This window comes from Anopheles cruzii, chromosome 2, assembly GCF_943734635.1.
Source record: "Anopheles cruzii chromosome 2, idAnoCruzAS_RS32_06, whole genome shotgun sequence".
Classification (NCBI taxonomy): Eukaryota; Metazoa; Arthropoda; class Insecta; order Diptera; family Culicidae; genus Anopheles; species Anopheles cruzii.
Genome location: NC_069144.1, coordinates 17,016,833 through 17,039,495, shown reverse-complemented (window position 1 = coordinate 17,039,495; position 22,663 = coordinate 17,016,833). Strand labels below are relative to the sequence as shown.

Here is a 22,663-nt window from a genome sequence, read left to right as displayed (position 1 = left end):
AGTCGGTTCCGTGGCTTTGCCTTTGAACTTGAGCTTTAAGGGCAGCGAGGGAACCTCGTTCGGAGGTGCGCAATAAGGTTTCGGACCGCGGTCCGGTGCCACTTTACCAAACGTTGATTGGCACGGAATTCGAAGGCTACGAAATGTGAAGGTTGGCCAACTTTTCTGCTCAAACCGGCAATTATGGGATTAGGGAACGAACGGGTTTTTGGGTGCCATAGTCCGTGCGTCCGTGATTTTGCCCTCCGCTTCGGAGTACGACGTAACGATTGGGAAATTCAAACAAAATTATGAATTTTCACCTCGTCACGCAATGATGGCAGCGAACGGACAACGGACAAATAACGTGTCCCTGTCGAACGAATCGGAGTCTCCAGTTTTTTCTGTTTCGGTTGGTTTCGTAACAGTTCGCCTTCATTAGTTATAATGCCGCTCTGGCGGCTCTCGAAGCGCCAACAGTTTAGTTTAAGCAAATTGAAGGAATAAATCGCCCCACCGAGAGGAATTCGCTACCCGGAAGTCAAAAGGGACTACTTCCCGCTTCGACGTCCGGCTATCGATCGTCGATTCGTTGGTCGTTTCTTGTCCACAGCAACCCGTTCGGTGGAGACGGAAGCGCCATTTTGTGGATCAATGTCCGTCGGTTGGTTGGTCCAGTTTGGTCCGCGCAATGCCGACTGGCAGGTCGTTTGTTATTTCGTTTGCTTTTCCGTGCGTCCCGATCGAGTTCTGGCAATGCTAAGTATGAAATATGGTTCCCCGAAGACGTCACTGTCCAACGACGATGCTTGTGGACTCGCCCGCTCCCGAGGGTCGGTCGCCCTGCTTCGGTACGTACAGCGAACGGGGCAACTTAGTCTTATTCAACCAATAAATCACTTCCAGTAAGTTGGTTCGCGTTAGTGTTTTGGGCTCCCCCCGGAAGCCTTGAATCGAGGCGCAGCGAGCGTCCGAAACTTTTAGCGGGAAATGTCACAATTGGTTTTTCATAACATTTTCTCAGGCTCCGATCGTAAATCTCGTTGACAGACTAACCTGTTACTGGAGTGACTGTGCTTTTAATCCATTACTTGCTCATCTCACTGTTTTGGCTCGGTTTTTCGTTTCTGGTGGACCAGTAATTACCGTACAGTCTGTGCGAAAACACTGAAGCGGAAACTCGTACCAAGCCCGTCTGGCGAGAGGATATTGGCCACCGCCCTTCCACTGGGCCAAATGGATTTCATTTCGCTTCGCACTCAGAAAGGTGATGTTTGCTTTTTGGCAGGAGTACGGAGCAAATGATAACCCTTCTAGCGTTCTGTGCAACGACCCGGCGCAACAAGCGCGTTGATGGAACCGATCTGAGCTAAATGGGCAGAGAGACACTAGTTTCGAGTTCGAGTGAGCTGAACGGTACGAGCTCGGTAAACACTCGCGTCGAATATGGTTCGACGAAGTGCAGACGCCGGTTTGTGTTTCTTTGGCCAAATATTGGCTATCGGATATCGGATCGGCAAGTGCAAAGCAACAGTTTCTTGTCATCTTAACCCACAGTCTCCCAAGATACGGGAGTGTACGTTGTAAATTATCCGCAGTAGTTGCGCTTGTTCTCCGTTGACCGTGCTAATCATTGAGTTTCCCGAGAACGTTGATGGACTTCTTACATATTGGCATTGCCTTAACATCTTGAGTAGCATCTTGAATTGGTAGTAATTTAAAACTAAATAGATGTAATACATCAGATAAGGTCTTGGCGGGGTACCATTATTTATTTGAGTATTTTTCCCAATTAAATTTACTTACTAATCAGTAAGAATTTAATTTTTGAAAATATCAGACAGCAATCTTAGAATTGCTTCCTTGTTGCTTGCGTGCGATTGGCGGTAATCCGATTTGGCCGCTGCCTTCCAAATTACTTTCCTGCACCGGACAGGCAATCAAAAACGATGTTAGGCGGCGGAGCGGGTTGTGATGGTAGCGACTCTAATGTGAGTTTCTTTGATTGCTCCCATCACGTTTAATGGACATCTGGAATTTATGCACTGCAGCTTAGCACTCCGCTCACGTGCTCCGAGATGATATGCAGCATGTCGCCGCCATCAGACGTCGTCTTCGTCGCCGAAACATTGACTTAATGCAATGCTTTATGTTTTTTTTCTCCATGGCCTCCGGTTTACTGTCGGGCATTTTAAGCACCACAACAACTTCGTAACCAATTCCGATCCCGAGGGGGGTTGGGCAACGCTGGCAGTTGATCAAAGGGCCAGCGGAGACCATTAAAAACGGAGCCATTTTTCCCACGTGCTGTGTGCTTCGCCTGTTTGTTCCGCTACCGATCACGTTCCGGTGTTGAATGCATAACGCTGAGCCCGTAGCCGCGTGCGTCGCCTTTGGGACGGACGCGCTTCGTGCTCGCTGGCTCGGCCTTTGGGCTCGACGAGGATCGAAAGGAGCGATTGAGTGACGGATTGCGGTGCAGACGAGGACGATGATGGCTGTCAGGTTTTGATGTTGACACTGTTAACGTGACGTGGGACCTTCGAGTCCTGGTGGCGGCGCCGGGGTGGCGATTAATATTTTATTTTCGTATGAAATTTTTAATATTCAACGAAGGGACCGTGCACGTGGACGGACCGCGCAAAACTAATGATGGATCGGTGCCGTCGTGCGAGGAATCTGAACGGAAATGCTCGGTCTCGGTGGACGTCTTGGTGGCCTTGTGTCGTTTGTGTCACGACATAAGGATGGTATATTTATTGCGAATGATGCGAATTATGATTTCGTTGAAGATACGATTATGGGAGCGTTTCGTTTTGAATCACAAAATGGCTTTTTGAAGAGTACAAATTTAGGGCAAAAAAGCTTCTTTATTTCTCTCAAAAGTCGTAATTTTGCGCATACAGTTTTGCTGGCAAAAATCAACAAACCTCGCATCCCAGGAGCATCGCATCGTATGAGGCGATATGCGATATGCTAACCAAGCGTAAAAATGCAATCTCTGTGCCCTACAGCTTTTTTAAGGCAACCTCAACATAAGAGTGGCAGAAGTGATCTTCCCGCAAGCCCGATCCCTGACTCCTACACCGCAGTCAGGCGCACAGGTACACAGCTGCAATGTGAAATTCGGATCCTTGACAGTCCCGGGCCGGGCGCTCAACATTTGTGCCGCATCACACGGTAAACAAATTCCTGCAACGGCCACGGCCGAACTCTGCAGCACCGTGTGCAGGCTCGTTGCCGGTTGCCGGCACGGACGGCTAATGACTATGCGGAGGGTTGTTGATTTTGCCCTGCCACATACAGTTACACGGAGGATCGGAGTCGACGGACCGGGAAAGATTTGTGCAGTTGGAACACACACACGCTGGCCTGCTGGCACCCTTAACAAAAAGCGCCAGAGTGGCCTCGTCCAAACCCAAGGGCCGGAAAGTTTCCCATTAGGGTGGGTGAGCTTTTCACTCTTTGCTGACCGCGCTCTCTTCTCGGCCCAAGCCAGCCCCGTCCAGGGTTGTTTGATTTGGCACTAGGATGCTATTAGCTTTTGCACCTTGCCTTTGGCGCGCCACTGCAGAGATATGCGGGTGCGCAGTTAGCCGGCAGTAACCGAAGTTGGCACCAGCTGCACGCCAATTATTAGTCCGGTAATTTATTGTCGGTGTTTTCGGGGGCCTCTCGAACGCCCGGCCGGCGTTCTATTGCGCCACAGCAACCAGCCATCTTTATGGGGCAATCCCGAGCGGCACGTCTAGCAGTGCGTCTGGAGGCCGACTAGGGTCTGGTATTACAATGTAAGAACCGACCAACCCGTTGTGTTGCGTGAAAGTGGCAAACAGTTTGGAGAAGATTAAATTTTGCACTCCAGCGTGACTGGAGACAGCAAAATGGCACGGGAACGAATGTCCCCGGAATGTCGTCACGCTTTGTGTTCGTGAAGGAATGTAAATTAGAACTAGACCGGTAGAGGGAGAGAGAGAGAGCGCGATAAGTTGAGAGAAAGAGTAAATGAGGCATTCCTTTGGCCTAGCCGATGCGTAACATTCCTTCCACATCACGGCGTATCCCCTCGGGTGTTCCCCCACGAAGTCTAATCATGCACCTAATGCACCCTCTCGGGACGGCAAACGGCGAGTTTATAGTAATTTTACGATCGAGGACACTTCAGACGTGGAAAGTACCGACTCCTGCTCATCGATAGCATTGGGTTGCTCCTTGGGGGGTCACGTCCCCCCCCGGGGTGGAAGACTCAACGCAGCAGGACAGCGATTTCCTCACAGCGCCACTGTTGGCTTCCTTCACGGCCGATGTCCGATTTTATTTTCGGAGGCCGGCGACAGTTTATCTTTCGCCCCCTTTCGCTCGGTAATTCTTGTGTCATCCAATTTCGCCTTCATTTTCTGCTCTCTTGGCGGCACCCGAATTAGGCACCCGAGATGGGTGTCCCCAATTTTCGGGTGTCCCTTCGGGTGGGGTGGTCAAGCACAAAGACAGGCAGACTGGAAAACAGACTCGAAACGAATCCCCCATTTTTGTGGAGCACAAAAAAAGGCACTCCCGGCTCGGGAACTGGCGTGGCGCGGTGCGACGGTGAGCTGAATTATTAAAGCCCGACGACGGTGTCTCGTTAGCGGAGGGCGAGCATCAGAACATTGCTGATGCTATCTCGGGACTCGTTTGGGCGTTTGGATTTTTTGTTTCCTTCTTTGTCCCGTGACGAAGCAGAACGGTTTTTTGCCCTCTCCCCACGGTGGCCAGGGTGGCCTTCAGACAGTGCCGGGCCCGTTCCGGAGCCGTGGGAACCCGTGAGCGGATACCGAGACTGGCCAGCCACTGTTTGCCAATGCAACAGGACGATCCTGCACGCCGGAAGAACATTCCCAGCGCGGCGCACGGCTGGCGCCAGTGCAGTGGCGCGCCGTAACAATCGGTCGCCGTGACATTCCAACCATCGTCGTCCTTGTTGTCGGTGACGGAATCCGGGTTTCTTTTCTTGCCCTACTCTACCGTGAGCGCTGGATGTTTACGCTATGTGGACAATTTTTTCCCGCGTCGTCCTTCAGAAATTCACGACCATTTCCGGTGCACGGTACATCGCGGCCACCGTGCCACCGTGTGTTGGTCCTCCGTAAAAAACATTCCGATCCGAGAGACTCAGACCTCCGTTCGACCGGTCGTCCTTTCTGGTCGGGCGAGTATTTCCGGGAAAACTTTTGTCAAAGCACCACCCGCTGGGGAAATCCCACGCGGCTAAGGCCGGGAGGCCAGCCGACCGGGAGCGAGAGCGAGAGAGGAATATTATTTATTCACTTGCAGAATTTACGCATGCAGAAAAGTTCCAACCGTGGTGTGATCCTTTTCACGGGCACCCCCGAGGGGCGGCAGTTGTGGAACCCCCCGCCAGAGGGACGGTGACCATAAATCGCAGAACCTACAGCCTCAAGGGCCACCGGGGAAAAGCTGCTGACGTGACACGTTCACGCACTTGGTCCTACATCACACACACGCACACACGGAAGGCAAGCAGCCCGGAAGCAGCTCAACAAGGACCCCGTTTCTCGTTTATTTTGTACCGCTCTGTTGTGCGATTTTGAATACGGAGCTGCCTAAGCTTATTTACCTCTTATTAAAGTGGCACCAACTTTTCCTTTCGCAAGTTGTTCGAAACTTGTTCGTCGAAGTTCATCGTCTCAGCGCAAACTTGTTCCTCAAGAGTGGGTGAATCAAATCAACATTTAAATTCCCGATGCTCTTCTCGAGATGTCGACATCGGTCGGAGAGAAAGCAACTTGCAGTAGTTCCACATCGGAAGGCTTGGGACCGCCCAAGCAACGTTTGTAACTAATTACAAAGATATCAAAAGCAGACTCAATCGCCACTTCTCTGATGGGCCCTTCAAAGGAGCTCGTAAACGTTGACGATCCCGGGGTGATTGAAATTGCTCACCTCCAGGATGGGGTCCTTGTTGTAATTAACGTCCGCCATTTCCCTTGACACTCCATCGACACACTCGTTCGGTTCCGACTCCAAGGCATTGATATTGGCCACACACACACACACACACGGGACAAGGATTCTGATTTGAAGGATACAAAATTGATGCCAGCATTCGGTTTTCCCACGGATGTGGTGCCAGGCGAAGATGGCCAGACAGACACCTTCATTATTGAGCGCCTCAGCCCACCACACGGACACAGGCTTGGGTGACGGCGGCACCGATCTCCCTGTATGGGCCATTCAATCAGTGGCACCCCAGTTAGGGAGCTGAATACGGCGAGCTAGTAATTATCCTTCTCCCTTCGCTGGCCGCACCGTAGTTGATGAAACGGCTCGGGGGAACGTCGAAGAAAGGAGCACGGTATTGGAGCAATCGGTACTATCGAAGCTTCTTGCCGAAAGGACTCTGACTCCGTACTGTTTGATTAGGAGTGCGCTGTGAGGACATGGTCCTCGGTTTTCTGGCATGGCAAAAGCATCACCCGGTGCCCTGGCTCGCACCTGGGACTTCTGTGTTCGTGGCGACCTCTGTGGATTAGTGTCGTGTCGTTAATCGGCGAACCGGGGAAGCCGAAAAGTGACAAGCGAAGGTTCCGAAATGGGAACTTTTGTTTGTAAAGTAGTTTGCTAAGAGCCGTTTACCAACACCCAGGTGGTCTAGGTTGAGCTCACCCCGAACCTGGCCGGGCTCTGCAGATTGGAGTGGACAGGGTTTTCGGTGAAACTATTCGGTGCCCGGCAAAGTGTTTCACGGGAGCAGCATTTTCCGGTGGTTGCTTGGCGTTCTTCCGGTGCTTTGCTCCTTCGCTGGCTTTCGCCTCTCTCGCTCTCTCTCTCTCTGTCTGTTCGACGCCCCGGTGCGTAAATGGGATGTAAAGAAAATCTCTGCCGACCATTAACGATAATCACACTTGGCTCGAAAGTTGGGGAAAATGTATTTTTAATGAATTCGGAATGCACAACGGAGAGAGGATTTTTTGTGCTCCACTTCGCTCACCTGCCGAGGATGGGCTGCCTGTCGCCTTGTCGACGGATGCTGCTATTGATGTGCCAGGACTTTGGATTACTTTACAGCTTTCGGGGAAGTTTTCGCTTCGCTGGGCCAACGGAACTCGTTGGTCGGGATGATACGTAAAAAAGGAGACACCGTGACACATAGGATAACAATTTCCGTGAATACCATTGACGTAATTGTCTCTTGTCAACACTTTAGGAGAGTTTTGCACGAGCACAGAACGTCGAAATGAGGGACTTTTCATCAGAAGAACTCAAAAATTGTAACAACCACAAAAACCTTTCACTATAAGGCAATTTTTCTTCCATTGACTGTTTTTATAAATGTAGTGGTGGACATTTACTGTAGACAGTATTACTTATTGAATATTAAAACACCTTTTACAGTTGCAACAATAAACCGAAAGCAGTGTAATGCAAAGAAACATGACCAACGGATAGGAGTATAAATCCGACAAAATCGGTTTAACCTTTCGAAACGACAAAGGATAATGGGAAAAAATGTTCGTACTTCTCGGGCGTTTTAACGACCTCTTCCGGGCACGGCATCCGGTTGGTTCGTACCACAACAAAGAACGGGTTGCCATTAGGCAAATCTCGTGGGCGCCTCGGTGTCCGAATCATTTTCAGGATTCGGACTCTACCGGTGCTTGGATGGTGTTTTTATTTTAAATTTCTTCGTCCGTATCCGATTTTTCCCTTTGCGTAATCCGAGGGTGGCATAGTCTTTCCGAGACTTTTTCTTCTTCTCCAGCAACAAAGGTGTTTCCTATTTGTCGCCCATATAGTACGTTCGTTTGTCAGGTTTCCTAAGGTTGGCCCAATGCAAGTCCTTGCGAGTTGAGAACTCTTTAATTTTCGTCTTTATTTCTACCCCACGGCCGCAACGACGCCGAATCCTATTTCGTATCACATTCATTGGCATCGAACTCAGCGAAACGAGTCAACATACCGAGAGTGTGGAGCCCGACTCTTATCACGTGGGATGGCGTTTTCTGAGCCCGATTCGGCCCGGCTGATGGTATTACAAGTATTATCGTAATGAATCGGGCACGTCCCCGTTCCTCGAAAGTTACAATGTCCTGTCCGTATCTAACCGACCGCAGTGGCGCTGATCATAAATTGCAGCTCTAAAGTTGTTCACCTGCCGAGTTCGAAAGCGGATTACGTTGGCTCCGCTTCGTGTGATCGGTGCCGCCAATCGGATGCGCCCTAGAGTCGACGGAATCCGGCACGGCACTCGGTGTGATTGGTGTGACATAAGTGGTGTGTTCCCGTGTGAGTGTGTGTGAGTGAGCCATTCAAAAGCGGACGACGGACAGTTTTCAGCGAAAGTGTGTGGGAAAGCAGACGCCCTGCAGCCCGTGCTTCAGTGAGCCCAAATGGAACCGTGCCTCATTTCGCTCCGTCTCGCGGCATACCATCCCCGGGCAGTGGCTGGCGACGAGGACTACGACGGCGACACCAACCGGTGCCGGCGACAAGCAGCATAAAAGTTAATCCAGAACAAATTGAACAATTATCTTGCAATAACGGCAAACTGTGCTCCGAACTCTCTCGCGTTCCGAGGCAATGTGCTTGAGCTCTTAGCTTCCTAGCATTCCTCGCTTCCTAGCCACTCGCTTCCCGAAGCCGAACACTATGGCGGCAACATACGGTTGTCCTGGGCAGGTAAAGCATGCTCGTTGTTACTGCGTTTTTCTTCTTTTCGGCATGCATTTCGGTTTGTTTGCTTTTTTTGCGAGTCCATTGAAGGTGTGACAAAACCTGGGTCGAGGATGTCGAGGAAGCCCTAGAAAAAGGGTGGTGCAATTAAACATGCACCATCCCAGGTTTTCGTCGTACACAGGTGTGCTGCGGGCTGCGGGAAATTTATCGGCCTTCATCACCCACGGCACGGGCTTCAACCGGATGGCTTTCTTCACTCGCCGCCGACAATGAGGCCGCCGAGAGAGCAGCCTTTTACGATGGGCTCCGGTACTCGTACGCACACGCACATCGCACCTTCGCCGTAGGAGGGCGCACAAGGATTCGATCCTGGTAGTCGCCAGGGCGAGATTTATGAGGACCATTTTCCGACGCTGCCATCCTCGAGCTGCCGGATTCGGGGCGAGCATTGCCTTCGAAATACTGCCGTTTCGAACCTTACGCATTCTCCACGGCATGGTTTGGTAGATTTCTGCGGTTTGGACACGGGTGATAAATGCTGTACCCGAGCGCCTACACCTGCCGAGCCCCGCCTCGAATGTCCCGTTAGTGTGTGTTTGTGTTGTTTTATTTTGTCGTTGACCTCGGCACTCTTGAGGACGTTCTGCAACTAATTGGAATTCTTTTCAACATCATCCGTCACGTAGGGATCTTTTTTTTTTGCTGTGGTAGAGCCGAGTCGAAGGAAACGGAGTCTGTTTTGGCGACTCGTGCGCATCCTAATATCGTTGACTTTCTTTCGAGAAACTCATTTCGCTACGCTAGTGAGTGTTATAAATGTTGATTTTCTTTAATTTGCTCCCGAAAAAAGAAGACGGAAATGGAATTCTATAATTAAATCAACAATTTTTAATGGAACAAAAATGGTCAGCATATTCAAATGATTTAATGCTTCCATTTCCACAAGGTCACGAAAAAGGAACCGCTGCCGTTCTTATCGCAATGATTCAACAGACTTTTACAAAAGGTGTTTAGCATTTAAAAAAGCTTTCCCGTGCTTATCTTTCTTCGACTTTGGCTCCGCACCAGTTCGCCAAGAGTTTGCGTTAATGCTGCGCGAAGATGGATGGTGTCTAATCTTGATGATATGGCGGGGTTCGCTTATTTTCTCGTTAGCTCTTGGCTCTCATTATTTACGGTTTTATGCTTTTCTTGCTCCCGGACACTGTCCGCCCAGCGTTACAGTAACTGGTCACTGGTTTTTTTTTGAACTGTTGTTTCCTCCGTATCCTTCAGTTTTCAAATCTTCGTTTTGGTTTGTTGGATTAATTAGATTTTTTTTCTTATTCTATTGACATTTTTCAAGTTCACTCCGTCCACCAGGGCAAGACTTTTTATCCGCACCGAAGATGGAAACTTTTGTCATTCTTTCCCTATTTTTATGCTCATTTTCACCAACACCAGCTTTCGTAACAGCCGGGATGACGGCTTTGAATTGTTCTTGCTGAAGATAAAGATTGGATTTTGGCTCCATATGCATACTTATTTGCTCGCTGCAAGTATTTTCTTTTCCCAGCGCAACTGTTTCCCCGTTCGAAGGCTCTGTTTGGGGAATGGAAAATCTTTGCCCATCCTTAGCCAATCCCAAACCCGAACCGAGAACGGGGTTTCTACTTTCATTCTCGAATGTGAAGAGATCGGGCGCATGTTTCGGCAGTTACTTTAGGTAAAATGTGTGTGTCTGCCCAAGGTTTCGGTATCCGTAAACCACCAACCCCAACGCCGGGGATGGTGGATGCAAAAGGTGCTAGAGCGCAAAGGTCTGGTAAAGAATGTATGCGGTTAGGCTTTCTTCTCGGCCGCGGGATAGCGGGCCGTTCGAAAGCCGTTTCGAAGAAGGCGAAGAAAATTGAATGCCAGGCCGTAAAAGGCTTAACATTAAACGTGTTTAGAAAGATGATTTGCGTGCGGATTCCCGGCAAAGCCAGCCAGCAGGCAACATGTGTGCGCAACCTTGCGGCCACGTGCGGGGACCACTTACGAGCACCGGAAGCAACGGGTATTTCGGAACGGTGTTGTGATATGGGAACGTAAATAAAGCGTGGATTCATGCTCGAGTGAAATTTTAACAGCTACACCAACGCAGCAAGAAGCGAACAATTTATTGAATAAGATGGCCTGAAGTCTCTCGCTTTAAAGAGCCCCAAAATTGTTTGATTAAAGTCACCAACCGTTTTGGCTGTCGAGGGAACCGTCGAATGATCAGTCCCTGCGATGTTGGGCAATAAAGACGTCGAAGATCGAAAAGGGAAAATCACTTTTGCTACGGAAAATCGGTTCTACCAAAAGTTTCCTTTCGAAAGAAGTTCGCTGAAGGCAACATTTGGACGGCAACTGTGCGCGCTACGATTTACGACAGTTTCGGACCTAGGTTGTTGTTGTCGCCCCTTTGTCCTGATGAAGTGAAAAACAGCAGCACTGGGTGTGCTGTCTGGGGTGTCAAATGTTGGCACACGGCCGGGGACCCGCTGGGACGATGGCTCCCGGGGAAAACTTACTTTTGGCCAAGTTGTGTTTCGTATGCCCGTTTTATGGCTCACCAAACAGACTCAAACAGCTGGGAAATAAATGGTGCTGCACCCGAATAAGATTGGTGACGAAATGGACATCATTTCTTTGTCATTCTTCAATCATCGTGATGCTGGCCGATGGCACTCAATCGTTGGCAGCCGCTGCCGACACTCGCCGTTTCCCGGTTCAAGGTCCCAATAGTTGCCGACTAAGCAAAACTCTCGGCAGTCGGCAGTCTCGAGCGTGTTGAGATGTCTGCGCTTCCGCAACACGAAGTCCATCTATTGGGGTCGTTTCGATCGAACTAGCCTGCAAGTTTCGTTTTATGGCCGCTTAGTCGCTCATAAAAATTGTTGTCAATTTTCCAGCAGCAGCAGCAGTCGTTGGCGCGCGTGCTTCGTTGTCTACCGCCGTTCGGAATTGATTCATGGCCAATTTGCCGGGGATGACCAGCGGCATTTCCGTTTCTTTCTGCAGCGGCCGACCATTTTCTTCGCCTTCTTTGTTGGTGGCCTTGTCGAGGCCTCTCTCTCGCGGCTTGCGAAGAGAATCAAAGGACACCCATTAACAGTACAGTAAAAAGGTTCCAACATTAAACCACTTTGCTCCGGCCAGTGACTTGGTGGAGCGTGGTGTATGGAACCATTTTCTCTTCGCCAACTTCAAGTGGGTCGTGGTGTATCAGAAGTCGCACTGGTTAGATAGCCTTCTGATGGATTGTCTGCGAAATGTGGCCCCGAAAGTTGTCCCGGAGTTGGCCGGGATTTTCGTTGCAATATTTATTAGCGTCTGATTCGTGGACGGACGGACGGAACGTCCAATGGACGAAACTGGGACTCCAGAAGGACCCACGGCGAGCAAGTGTTTCGCGACGGAGCGGCCGGAGGGCTCTTTTTCCTATTTATTCATGGCCAGCGCACGACCGCGTGTTCGACGCTGCTGCTCCGATTTGTGGTTGGCTTCGTTTTTATCGGCGATCCATAAAAAATAATAATAATTCCCAGTTTACGAGCCCGGGGGACCAGGAGTCGATCCGTCTCCACCCGAGGCGGCCGGTTTCATAAATAATGTACGCATAGGCGGCGGCGCTGTTCCCCGAATTGGCCCCGCTCCGTTTCGTAACGGGATAGAAGTAGGAATGGAACAAAATGGAAAAACATTGCCTAACACACACACACACATACATGCTCACGGAGGGACACAGAATTTTAAATCGGTTTCACATCCGGAATGTGGGAAATAAAATTCCACCCAGATCCTTTACGAGCGTTACGAATGACGTCGATTTGCTGGCTGGACCTCGACCGCACGATGGTTTGTGGTTGTTATTGGAAAACGCTGTTCAGTTTTATTTCACATTCAAACTTTATAATCAATCTAAATGTATGAGAGGAAGCAGGTATCAGCCGGTGTCGGTAATAAATTTACTGTCATTACTGTCGAGGTTTTAAATTTCGTTTATCGTTCTCGTGTAATACCATTGTGCTTGTCATTCAAATCCCTGTCGTCGCCATGTTTTGTATAAAACGAACTTCTTTTCGAGCGGACGCTAAAAATATGCTTCAAAGCTGTTTCCGCTTTCCAGACTGAGCTTCAAACCGGCACGAGCGCACGTCAATAATTGGGTGCAGTACTTTCGAGGGGGGACAAATTTGCGATCATGCTTCGCTTATCAATTAGATTACAAAATAATTGAATCCCGTGTCCCGTTTTTCTTCGTTGTCGAAGAAAAGGTAGCGACAAAAAGTACCGAATCCGTAGAGAGACAGAGAGAGAGCGCGGAAAAGGCGGCGAAAATTTAATATGAAACCACACGCTTTGACCTTGCGCAGGATGTCATGTGCCAACGAAGACGTGGAAGCTGAACTTTGAAAGTAGGGCCCCAAAGTAGGGCAGAACCGGTTCCACATATAGCAGTTCCGGTACTGGCGAAGAAGAGTCTCCAAAATAGCTTACGGCTGACATCGAGTGCTCTGCTGACCGAGTTTGGTTGGTAAGACGATGGTTCACCGCACGATCGGTGTGTTAAAAATAAAAAGCTTGGATCGATACGCTTTTCTGCGGGGGATACTTTTAATGATCACTTCTTTATGTAAAGCATAAGGGCCACTTCCTCAGAGATTATTTGTAGTGTATGAACTCTCTAGCATCGTAGCACCAAGGTACCGGGTTGGGCTAGTTGATTGCTACTGCACAACGTTACACGGTTTCATTTAACAACCGAAAAATTACGTCACGTTGACATCGTTTGATTTTTCCGTCTCCGTGCAGATATCAACCCTGGTCCAGCATCGGTCGGAGCAGCAGCACCACACCTCGGAACTGAAGATGCGTGCCATCGGACGGGTCGGCCAGGCCGTCAACTTGGCCGTGGAGCGGTTCGTGACGGTGGGCGAGACAATCGCGGACGACAATCCAGAGATCAAGCAGGACATGTACGATGCCTGCAAGGAGGCACGAGCAGCCGGTAAGTCTACGCCCGACGCCTTTATGGTCGTCGAACATTCCCAGATACTGCCACTGCTCCAACAATCCATCTAAGGACGATTCCGTGTGTCAAACTGTGGCACACTTTACATTTCAACGACAACATTGTCTACAATGTTATTGCTTTGTTTTCGGGGGTCCACTCGGGTTTGTTGAGGGATTGCTGAGCGCCGTGTGTCGATGGAAACGCGATGCTGATAGTCCTGCGGTTTGCGGTTTGTCTACCAACAGGCTGGCACTGATTTTGGCACTGATTGGCCCATCGAATGCGGGTGCAAACGTGACACCCCTGCGCACTCGCCCGAGGGAAGTGACCATCGGGCGTGTCGCGTCTCACGAGAACGCGGGAAATAAATTGTGCCAATAAATTTATGACCATTTTGAGTTTGCTGTAAACATGCAGTGTCAATGACATGGGGCATCATAAAAATTTGCCACAAATCAGCAGCTCTTCTTATGGAGTTTAGGAAATTTGCGACTATTGTTGGGTAAGTTTCTAGCTCAAAATGGACGGACGTTATCTGAAGCTCTCGCTCCACATCAATCGACAAGTAGTGGTCTCACACGGCACGGTGACACCGCTTTCTTGCACGACAAAATCAATACGACATTTATCTTAAACCGTACGACGGAGGTCGGAGACACTTGTGAGCCGTGATTGATAGTGATAGCCGGCGGTGGCTGGCATTATTTATGAGCTGACCCTCACCGTCGCCACGGGCCAACCCAGCCCACGGGATGCCCGCAGCAGTAAGCAACAGCCTGCAGCCATTGTTTGCAAGGGGCCTGGGCGGGGATCAGGGCCAAGGAGTTGAGTTGATTTTGTTGTTGATGGTTTTTCCATTGCACACAGTACGGTGGGGTCAAGTGCGAGGCCCGGTTCGAGACATCAATCCACGTCAGGGTGCGCCGTGGAAGGGCGCTTGCTTCAACTTTGACACACCGGCACACATAGGGAAAGCTTTATCCCATCCCGCTCTCAAACCCGCACGTACCACGGGAGGCCAATAATCGAGTTTTGCAAAGTGTGCCCTGCATCGGACAACTTTTCGCTTGAAACGGTTTTTTTTTTCACCCTTCACATCGAACCCCATTTTGGGTGTAAAGGGTTTGGTCTCTTCGGTTCGGTCGGTTGCTGCGGTGACTCAGAAAAACCAGGATAAAATATTACGATAGTGCGTTGCAAGTGTATAAACTATCTATGAACAGCTCATCAGTTGCCCCAGCTGCAGCATGAAAAATGGACGTAACGCATACGACTTTTTTATGGGTCACCATGCGCCTCCATTGGCAGAAAATAGAACAGAGCGTGGAACAACATAAAATATTAATCAAATTCCCAACGACTGCGAAGTACATTCTATCACCAAAACTTCACGACGTTCTTCCCATTGGCCTCGGTGCTTTTATTTACCGATAATTTATGCGGTATTTTCACATCAATTGATCAACATTTTTCGCTCGTCCTTTTTTTTCCACTAGGAAGAGCGGATAGGGCGGAAAAGTTGAACGTTCAACTTGAACGCCGGTCGCAAATCAATGAAAGGTCCCGGATGTTCCTTTATTGCTGAACGCTCGCTGAATAGTTTTCCGCGCAAACTTTTCACGCTTGCCAGCGCTTCGCCTGGAGGCGAAAAATGCAGTCGCTAGGTGCTTTGAATTTAAAATAGGCTCCAATTGTTCGTGGGCCTTTTCAGCTCGCATATGTTGTGCTTCGGGGTGCTTCGAGCACCGGGCACCGAAGGAACAAAAAGGATCACAGAAAGGAAACAAAGAAAGAGAAACCCACGCCAGAGAGAGAGCGGAGAGAAACTTTTTAATTGACGCGCAGGCGAAACTCGACGATCGTCCTGCAGGCGTTTGTCCGGGAAGGACTTCAAACGAGTTGCCCGACGTGGTGTGCTACCCGATCCGGTCGGGAAACCGAAACCACCTAGGATGCCTGGCGCGAAGCGAAGAGAAAAATCGTGCGAAGAAAGTCCTTCACTGCGCCAACCTGGGCGATTTCCAAGCCCACCAACACCTTCGGCACCGGAAGCACTATCTGCGAACTGAACTGAACAAAAGCAAGAAGAAAAAAAAAACGAATCAAACCGGAAGCAGCGGCCCAACGCCACCATTAGACAATGTGGCAACTTTGCGAATTTTAATTGCCATCTCACTCGGCTTTATCGCACAACAATCGCCCGTTGCCGGTGGTGGGAAAATGTCTCTAAGCCCGGCCCGGCACAGGCTCGGCACAGGATGTCCTGACAGCATTCTCGGGGCGGCCCTCATTTCGGACGTCGAACGCTCGTGACCCAGTTGATGTGAGGCTCTGCTTTAATCATTGCACGTCCGATTCGAAAATTGGACCACCGGAACCGGAACCGGAACGACCGGATCGGCGCTGCTTCGGAGTTCGCTGGAAGCATTTTCCCGAAAACATAATTGCTGCGATGACCGAGACCCGTCGCGATCGATCGGTTGCGCTCGCATCATAATGCTTTGAGTCAACAGCATCACCGGTCCCCATTTATGGTGCGTGGTTTTCGGGTTTTGAAGCGAACGGTTCACTCGACGTGCTCGAGTTTGCCGGCAGGGCATACGATGCAGCTGCCGTCGCTGTCTGTTTTTCATTAATTAAGAACCAGCCAATACCGGGGCCGAATGGATTCCAATGGTGCATCATTTTCATCTCGTTTGCTACCGATTGTTCCCCGGGGTAGTCCGGTGGTTCGAATGCTCGCATGTTGTCACTTCATTATGGGCATTAAAGTTTGACAGGGCGTGGCGTCGCCGAGCTTGAAACTGATACCCGAGCAAAGGCAGCCGAGCCGTTGTGATGGCATTTAATTTCTTCCACACTCCATTGCCACCCTAGCGCACAGACTTATAAGGAACAGGTATTGGCCATGCTCGAAAGTTCTATATTTTTATTTTAAATGAAGAATTTGCTAAGGTTAATCTATTTTCCATAAGTCCATTAAAAACAATTATATAATTTATTCAGTTCTACATCCTTTTATTGAGTTTTTAACATAAACGTTATTAAGAATAAGAACCATAGGTAAAATATTTCAAGGAGAATTCGCTCATTCATGTACGAAGAGGAGACACGAAAACTGTTATCTGTATTCAAAATAAATCACCGAAAGCCAACCGGTTGAAGCGGATATCTATGTTTCATCGCAAGCCGCCATCGCAGGACGATAAATGATGGGAGGGATTTTTATGAGAAATGCTCCCATCGAAAGTCTCACGGCGGGCGCTCCTGCGGATACCGATGCTGCGCGAATGGTTGGTCAAATTTATCAAACCACCATCGGAACAAGCAACAGCACACGTGGCTCGTGGCTCTTGGCTCCGCACAAATGAGCCATCGAAATGGTCTACGAGAGACATACCCTAGGATCCGGTCCGGTTTGCGGCATCATCTGGCGATTATGACCGCGGCGTAACCGTATTGAGTTGCCCGTTCCGTACGTGAGGTGCAAAACAGGATGCTACGGCGCTCAGCACGGATCAGTCCGATCTAACCGAGCCTCGGGAAGGAACCGCGCAATCCGGGTGTCACAAACACCGGCCCCGGGCCAGACAATCCCATACTAATTGAAGACCTAAATCACGCGCCATCGCGACCAACAGTCCGTGTGGGGTTTAAGGCGGGATTTTTGCGGACGAGCGCAAAATATGTTCTCGAAGCGAAGCAGCAGACCGGTCCGGTCGGTTACTGTGTGATCCTTTCTCGTCGAGCTGCACGGTCCGGTGCAGGATGATCCCGGACACGGACTTGGCGGGCGACCGCTAGATGGCAGCACATGGCACTCGAGCTCGGGTGCCGGTTTTTATAGGTTTCGCATTATCATGTTATCGTGTTTATGGTATGGTCGTAAAATTGGCTTGTTTAACGCTCGCTCGCGTCAGCATCCGCGGGATTTCGGGGTGCCGAGCCACGCGCCATCGGGCTCCAAAAAAATCGTCTACAAAATCGAAAGTTTCAAACACCTTAGCCTGCCACCGAACCGAACAAAGTATCGGGACGAACGCGAAAAAGAAAACCGGACGTGGTGAGCGGACGTGCGCCAAAACGTATAGCCATTCTTACCTTTGACAACAACGCCACAAGACGCCCGACGCAACGTCTGGCGGGACGTGTTGTGTTTTATGTTCTGCGCTTCCCATCGCCCACCCCGGGGGGTGGTGCAGTAAAGTGGACGCGGGTTTCACCGACATGTCGGTTCGATGGCAGCCGTTTAACCGAAATGAAACTTAAATAACATTGTTTGACACGTTAAGCTTTCATTTAAACTTACTGGCCACCAGTTGTTGACAGCGGAGAGCGGTGAAAACTCAGAACACCCGGGGACGAGATGGGCTCAGGAAAACTTCTTGCCTGCTTTTGTCTAATGGATTCACCCCCCCAAAAAAAAGGTGGAACTTCTTGGAAGGGAAAAGTTATTTTATGATTTCGTTCGTCTCACGGAACACCGGGTCCGAGGGTGCGTTCCATGGACAGTCCCCTGCTGAGTAGGCCACCCCGAGCCAGACAATCTTGGCCATAAACTACGGACCCGCCCGAAGCTTAGAAGGGCAGCTTTAAGACGTGCCGGTATCGGATTTTGCACTCGGAATAATTTGTTGGGCTTTGCCGCAGCTGCAGCTTCAACAACAAACTAACTTTATCGCTTCATCGAGGCGTAAGATGCATTCAGGCGTGCAAGCAAATGTGCATGGCCGCGCCGGGCAGCACTTCCGGCGCACCCAGTGGCCGGTGCTTCCTGCCGGTATGTCTGCGGTCTGCGAACGCTATTCATCGGACTGGCGAGAAAATCGTTTCCATTCTGGTGCACCATTTTCGTGTCCGACCACCCGGCCGGCCCGAGGCTCTCGGGGACGTACTGTATCTCAAATTCTCGGCACGGTTTGCAAGCAAAAAGTTTCCCAGCCAAACAACTCCAATCGCACACAATTTCGTTTCCATTGCTCGGGGACGACGGTTTTGTTTGCGTTCAGCGGCGCGCGCGACACGCGGTGCACCGCTTTAGGGGCTCCCGAAATCCTATGGCCGGTCGCTGTCGGAATTCACTTCCCAGTTTTCTAATGCTCCATGGGAAGCGCTTAAGCATTGGCCGGCTGGTGTGGGTCGAATCGATTGCACTCGGCCTGCGACTGCATCGGTACATGGCGCGAACCATTTAGAAGGCCACGTTTAACGGAGGAACCAAATTTAATTATTCCCCATGTGACGCTCAGTTTTGGACACACGTTTCAGAAACTAGTTTTGGTTTTCTAATTAATGAAATTAAATTCCTTTTATTAGTTTGAGCCCTTTGCACTCGAGTGGGGTCGTTGCGGTGCCTTCGGTTGATTTCAAGAGGCAACTCAAACGTCGTCGTTATGGTCTAGGTAACTTGCGGTGGGTTTTTGGCAACCATTTTTGCAAGTAAAAGCACTGTCCAAGGCAACAGCAAGTAAACAACGAATCCTGAAACGTGGAAAAATAAGAAAAAAGAAGACAGGACCACTCAGCCTTTTCAACGATTTACCGAATAATTGAGACGACCGTATCACGAGCATAAATAAATAAATTTCGCGAAATGGGAAAGCTTCATGAAGGAAATACTCAAAGGGTCCAAAAAGGAATGCAAGGTTGGCTCAGTCCCGGCCTCAGCTGACCCGTGTTAGTGTGGGTACATTTTAAGAATCGTTTAAACATATTGAATATTAACCTAATGTTACTGATTCCGGATTAAAATTAAGTAAATGTATGGAATTTCGCCATTTAATTGCCTTTTTTTTAAAGGCCGAAACCTCGCCTCAAGTGAATGCTCTCGACGCGTAACCCGTGTTGATAATCCTGCACTTCATTGGCCGATTGGCGAGACATTTCGTTCACATTACTTTCCTCGCAATAGAAAGTTAATCGTTGCTATGGTCGGCCACAGAAACACAGCACATTTTGTCCTCCGTTAGACGTTTACTGAGCCGTGTGACGCCATTTGTGTACACGTATCGTCTCGTGAAAAGTGTCCCCACTAGTGGTCGCCACCGTGTCACGAACTCTGCCGCCACGTTGACGTCAGCGCTGCCGTTCGGTCTGAGGTCTGAGAATGGCATAATGTCGGTGTAAAGTTTACGGCCACGGCTCCGGACGCTGCGCCGTCAGGGATCTCCATTACTGTGCCACTTCCGGGCCTTCCGGACGCATAAAATTGTTGTTCTTGTTGTTGTTGCTGATGGTGGTGCCTTGAGTGCCTTGCCATGGTGGGGTCTCTAAGTTCTTTGAGTTGCCCTACGGCCGCTTCACTTTACGGCGCGCCGGCGGCAAGGATGTGAATGACAATTGAATTATGGGTAACTGAATCGGATGGGTCATTTCGGTGTGGCTGTGCAGGTTATGATTATGGTTACCGAATAGGGAATATGATGGAGGGTTGCCTGCTGCTGCCGCTACTGGTGCTGAGTGCATTTTAATGGCACCGAGGGCAATATTACATGTTGCTTCGGTTCATAACGCGTTTTTATTGAGAAGTAACTTGCGAGCTTGCTTTCAACGAAGGTTCCCAGGCCACCAATTGTGTGTTGCGGAATTTTTAAATTGCGGATGAAGGTAGTATGGAGAGGTTTAAGAATTTCATCGCAGGAGAAAACCGAATAATGTAAGAAAGGTGGCTGCCATACGAAGCTTGTCCACGGTTTGAGTAACGAACAACACGGCCCATTATCGAATTAAATCATCCACTTCCTGACAGCGCTGACCTTTGGTGCACTAATGTTCCCGTTCTACATCCATCGCCCCCAAACAGGCTCATCGATAGAGCGTTTATGTGATATAGCGGCCACAGATCCGACGGTCGGATACTCGCCGCGGCCAAACCCGATCGACGACAGAGGACCGATGATACGGGCCGCCCGGACGTTACTCAGCTCCGTGACGCGAGTCCTGCTGCTGGCGGACATCGTCGTCGTCAAGCAGTTACTGTTAGCCAAAGACAGGGTAAGCGTGCCAGGACCTCATAGTCCGGAAAATCCATTCTTCTTATTTTCTCGCTCTCTCTCTCTCTCATTCTCCAACTCCAAACAACAGGTAGCTAGAACTTTAGGTAGATTAGAATCAGTGGCCAATTTTACAGAATTCGTGAAGGCGTTCTCGGTGTTCGGTGCGGAAATGGTGGAGCTGGCGCACGTTACAGGTGAGTGGTTTTCTTCGTTCTCGCGTGTGTGAGTGGATTTGTATAAATGGGTGGCAAGCGCACCACAAAAGTCTTGTGGCCCGCTGGGAGCGTGAAACGACCCATTCTGTTGCCGAAGAAGGGCGTTTGCCGGCGAGTCGCTGTGGGTTGGTCCTTTTTTTCGTTTCACTTTTCCATTCCATTCCATTTCCCGCCCTTTTTATGTTTCACTTTACCGATAGCTCCGGGCGCGGGCCGGAAACGGAACAGAAGTTGACCGATGAGCTATTTATAAGACAATTGTTTTAATTTTACGGTTACGGTGGACGACTACAGCACACGATGTGCCGGCTAGACTTGGGCAACATATGCTGGGACATAGGCCCACCCCGTGAAAACTCGAGTGGGGGATGGAAGAAAAGCAGGCGAAACCTCCACTTCCGGCGGAGGGCCTCGGTCGGGTCATGCATGAAGGAATGTAAATGGTGCTTTGAATCGTTCCAATCATTGAACCGTCGAGCAGCATTGTCCGATCGCTCGGTTTTTCCTTCTCTGCCTCGCTTTCTGGGTGCTCCCGATGGCGGTGCATCCGGTTCCGGCGCAATCCTTCGGTCGAGACGATTCAACAAATTGGTGCCACCAAATGTTCGCCTTTCGTTTTTCGTGTGTGTAATCAAGCGGAAGGACTTCGTCGCGTGGCGGGTGGCTTTTCTGTTGACCGAGCAGACCGAGGCTTCGAGGGGTTTTTTTTGTAGGTTTTGGGAAGGGTTTTTATGTGCCAATCGATGCCTAAACATATTTTTGATGGTGAATGGCAGAAGAATTACTGAAGAAGTGGGACCCGTCGCGCAGAGTTACAGCGCGTGGCGAATACTGATGTCCAACTTTTATGGAGCGTCCAGTGCTATAATCATGTTTTGTGAGCCATTTAAGACCCCGACACTATTCAAGAAACCCATCAACCCGGGCCCATAAGATGGGATAATTTTCCAAGGTACCGTTTGTTGCGGTACGTGGTTTTATCGGGCCAGTATGGGGCCAGCTTCAAAAATGATCTCATTTATTCTCGGTTTCCCAAAGCATCCCGATTGAAATTTCTCACATTCACTGGCTTTGGAGCCATCAATCAGCTGGCGAAGAGACCACATCGTACCATAAAAGCTCATCAAATCAGCGAGGCATTAGCCATGCCGGGAGGCATAAAGAAGGAAGTCGTAGGCAAAACGACCCCTATTTGATGCTAGTCTGATGTTTTGTTTTATGCTCACGCGATGGGTTCGGGCTGAGGAGTTCGTCACCCAAAGCCGTGCACGAGGGCTTGTGGTCCCGGTAGCCCTGATAACAAAGGATCGTAAAGCACCGATCGCTTTTGCGACGCTGCCACGCGAAGCTCCACGCTGAGAGCTAATTTAAAATTACACAATCGAAGGCGAAACTTGTCAAAGGACCCTGCAGCGAAGCCTCAATATCCTGCCAAACGGTGGGGTGTAAAAAACGTCTCCCATAGATCACGAACGAGGACGACAACGACGGCGATTATGGTTAAGGCAGCCCTTTATGATCGGCAGCCGCCGGCGAGTAACCGTAATCGGCTTATCCCAGGGCTCCAATCCAATCTCCATCGTCGGCCTCATAAATGTCACTCACTGCAGTGCACAACTTTCCCCGTTCAGGGGGTGGCATTCTGTCCTTTGGGTTAGGGTTGGTCGTGTGTAAGGATTAAAGCGGTCGCCGCAGACCCCCGGCGAGGGAACCATGGAAAAGTGTGACAATTTACGATTTGTGGTGTAATAACTTGCACCACACACACACACACA

The 22,663-nt window shown here is 49.9% G+C and overlaps 1 protein-coding gene across 1 annotated transcript in view; it reads left to right on the top strand.

Annotated features, from left to right (window-relative positions):
• LOC128267530 (alpha-catulin) overlaps positions 1–22,663 on the top strand; it is a 39,434-nt gene that overhangs the window by 11,861 nt on the left and 4,910 nt on the right. Inside the window, exons 2-4 of the mRNA XM_053004383.1 lie at positions 13,477–13,672; positions 20,481–20,671; positions 20,762–20,867. Of these exons, the coding sequence (XP_052860343.1) occupies positions 13,477–13,672; positions 20,481–20,671; positions 20,762–20,867 (493 nt within the window). The remainder of the gene's footprint in view (positions 1–13,476; positions 13,673–20,480; positions 20,672–20,761; positions 20,868–22,663) is intronic.